Genomic DNA, 3,449 nt, shown 5'->3' with positions numbered 1-3,449 from the left:
TTTGTCTACTATACTATTCAACTAACTTTCCTTTATCTATGGGCAAAACTTAGATACAGTACTTATATTCTTAGGTTCCCATTTTAACAATCTGCCACTTGTCTAAATGAATAACTAAACAAACATGTTAAAGTACCATAACTTTCTGTTGTTGTATTTTTTTCCCTTGTCTATGAGAAAAGAAAATCCATTGGCTTCAGATCTAATTTCTCACACAATTGCCTGGGTCTAACCAGAGGAGAACGATGACACAAAGGAGATTATAGAGGTGGTTGCAGCATGTAGAGGATTGGGTTTGGGTAGAGTTGTAGTAGAGTACGTTTTGATGGGAAGGGTAGTCCCCCCCCCCCCCCCCCTCTTTTTTTTTTCTCTAATTTGTGTTTATTTGGAATGAATGGATGGATCTGCTATTACTTTTCTAATGGCTATTTGTTTCAAACTTATGGGAATTAGATTTATCCAAGCAGTGCGTTGCTATGGTGGTCTTCATCTTCTTTTTTTCTTTCTTTTGTTTTTCATTATTTAAAAAGCCATCTATCTAGCGTACAAAGTATGAACAAATCAATAATCTTCTAGTGAAAATAATGAGATTAATGGAGAAGATCATTCCAGGCTTGTCCTTCTGAAGCTAGATTTTATTTTCTGATATTGTTTGGGAGAAGTTTGAGAGATTTGCAGTCAAATTTTCTCACACACAGAAGTCAAAAAAAAAGAAAAAAGAAAAAAAAAAAAAGAAGAAGAAGAAGATAGAGAATGGCGTTAAATTAAATTGTGTTAGTTTAGTTATTCAATTAAATAAGTGGCAAATTTTTAAAAGGAGAACCTAAGGAATAGTATATAAGAAACTGTATCTAAGTTTTGTCTTTATCTATAATACTTTCAGTAAAAAGTTTTCAGTTTCAGCAAAATAAGTGTATCTTAAACAGACCTAATTAGAGCAGTATAAGTAGTTTTAGAAAACATAAAATATACACAAACCAATTAATTCAAGATAAAATAAAATAATCATGAACGTCACTTTTATATGCTTAACATATGCTATGAAGAAGTAATAGCATATACAAAAATCAAATAAGATCAAATCCAAGTTATGGGGTCAACAATGATAAAATACCCTGCATGTATAACGATTTCAAGGTCTTGGTACAAATTTTTTCATAATGGCTACTAATAAATAAAGAAACAAACTTTAATAACAACTAATATTTTCAAAGAAATTGAGCTAGAACCACATATGAACTTAGCACTAAAATTTGATCAACCAACAAATTGATGCTTAGCTCCCAATCTTAACAGTCGTGTGGCATTGGATATCGGCATAAGGGGCAGAAGTGACTAGTCTTCAACCACTTGACAATACAACCTTCGTGATAGACATGTGAGCACGGCATGCGAGTGACTTCCAAACCAGTCTGAAACCCTTCCATGCAGATGGTACATTCTTGAACCGATTTCATCAACCCTAGTTGAAACTTAACCTTCTCCAAAGCCTGAATGGAAGACTCAGTCGCTGGAATGAGCTTAGGCTCATAAGTCTCCATGGAGTCCAAAACTATCATATCATCGGCCACATCATCCTCATGAAATGAAAACTCCAAATCATCAATCCTGTCTACCTTTATTACATGTTTCACCGTGCGCAATAAATTCACAACAATTGGCATCCTTGATCTCCCAGCCGATGCAGCAACGCTTGCTATTTTTTGAAACACAGGACCATGATTTCTCACTGGGATGCCCAAGTCTCTAAGCAAAGACGACATTAAAAGATTTCCATCATTGTCATGCAACATCACTTGATTTTTGGGGAGCCTGACGGATTTTGTGTCATGAAATGTATGTTCGTAGGAAACCAGTGGTAAGGGAAGATAGCCGACGTAGTTCTCCACTTTCACTACTCTACGCATGTGAAATTCGATGGGGAATTCATCTAAACAGTGAGATGGTGGCTGGTTATTGCTGCTGGGATGACTTTCCTGCCATATCAAGAAATTAGTATGGTCGGAGATGCTATATCTGCGTCGAGACATGTTTGAAAGTCACTAGGAACAAGAGGATTTGCTAACAACAAGAACTCTGTGAAAGAAACTGAGATTTTTGGAACGCAATTCTATGTTTTTGTTTGCATATATATAGTTGTGTTGGGATGCCAACTTAGTATCGAGATAGAGTTCTATTCCTACTGCACCAATTAAAAGCAAGAAAAAACCCACCCCTTTTTCTAACTTTATATTTTTTTTAAAGAAAAAGGAAAAAGAAACGATAGTGCCTCTTGCTCTAACCTTTTATAGTTTTATCCACACACAAAAAATATATATATATATATATATATTATTATTATTATTCGAATTTTTTTTTATGATTTATGGAAACCCAAAAAATATTTAGAATGACAAAGTAATAGGATATACATACAAAAATCAAATGGGATAATCATAAAAATTGAACAACAACATGATCCTTAATTCTTATTCTCAACAATCATGTGGCATTGGTTTCGGCATAAGGGGCACAAGTGACTTGTCTTCAACCACTTGAAGATACATTCTCTGTGATAAACATGTGAACAAGGCATGCGAGTGACTTCTGAACCAATCTGAAACTCTTCCATGCAGATGATACATTCTCGAACCAACTTCGACCCCAGTTGAAACTTAACCTTGTCCAAATTCTCAATGGAAGAATTAGTGGCCGGGACAGGTTTAAACTCGTGAGTCTCAATGGAATTCAAAATTACTGCATCATCAAGCACCTGCTGGGATGAAAACTCATAATCATCAATCCTAGTTACCTTCACCGTGATCAATAATTTCACAACAATTGGCATCCTCGATCTCTCAGCCGATGCAGCAACCCTTGCTATTTTTCGGGACACAGCAGCGGGATTTTCCAACTGGGTGTCCAAGTCGCGAAGCAAAGACAACAAGCGAGCACCATTGTCATGCAACAACACCTGGTGTCTGGGGAGCCACATGGATTTGCTCCAACTGAATACATGTTGGTAGGAATCCACTGGTTCGGGACAGTTGCCGACGTACTTCTCCGTTTTCACTAGCTTGCGCATTCGAAATTCGATGGAGAAGCCGTCCAACAAGTGTAACCTCCTCCGAGATGGTGGCTGCTGCTGGTGGTTGCTGCTGCTGGGTTGGCTTTCCTGCCATACCCGGAAATTAGTGTGTTTGGTGATGCTGAATCTGGTTCGAGACATGTTTGAAAGTAAGATATATAAGATGATATATAACAAGAAGAACTCTGAGAGAGAAAGTTAGGGACTTTTGGAACTTAAGTCTATGCCAATGAGTGTGTATATAGTTTGTGTTGGGAAACCAAATTAGTCTCGGAATGAAGTTCCTATTCCTACTAGATTTAGGAGAATAATTAAGGTTAATTATGTATATATAGTTTGTGTTGGGAAACCGAATTAGTCTCGGAATGAAGTTCCTTTTCCT

At 36.7% G+C, this 3,449-nt stretch overlaps 2 protein-coding genes across 2 annotated transcripts; both read right to left on the bottom strand.

Moving 5' to 3' along the window:
* Positions 1 to 1,289: 1,289 nt before the first annotated feature.
* Positions 1,290 to 2,030, bottom strand: LOC136066722 (RING-H2 finger protein ATL16-like). The gene has a single exon (XM_065771474.1). It carries the CDS (start codon positions 2,028 to 2,030, stop codon positions 1,290 to 1,292), a length of 741 nt encoding a protein of 246 aa, XP_065627546.1.
* Positions 2,031 to 2,461: 431 nt separating this feature from the next.
* LOC111998698 (RING-H2 finger protein ATL20-like) lies at positions 2,462 to 3,208 on the bottom strand. The gene has a single exon (XM_024030790.2). The coding sequence runs from the start codon at positions 3,206 to 3,208 to the stop codon at positions 2,462 to 2,464; it is 747 nt and encodes a 248-aa protein (XP_023886558.2).
* Between the last annotated feature and the right edge of the window lie 241 nt (positions 3,209 to 3,449).

Source organism: Quercus suber, unplaced genomic scaffold, assembly GCF_002906115.3.
Source record: "Quercus suber isolate HL8 unplaced genomic scaffold, Cork oak 2.0 scaffold_44, whole genome shotgun sequence".
NCBI classification, from domain to species: domain Eukaryota; kingdom Viridiplantae; phylum Streptophyta; class Magnoliopsida; order Fagales; family Fagaceae; genus Quercus; species Quercus suber.
This window is presented reverse-complemented; position numbering and strand designations above follow the sequence as displayed.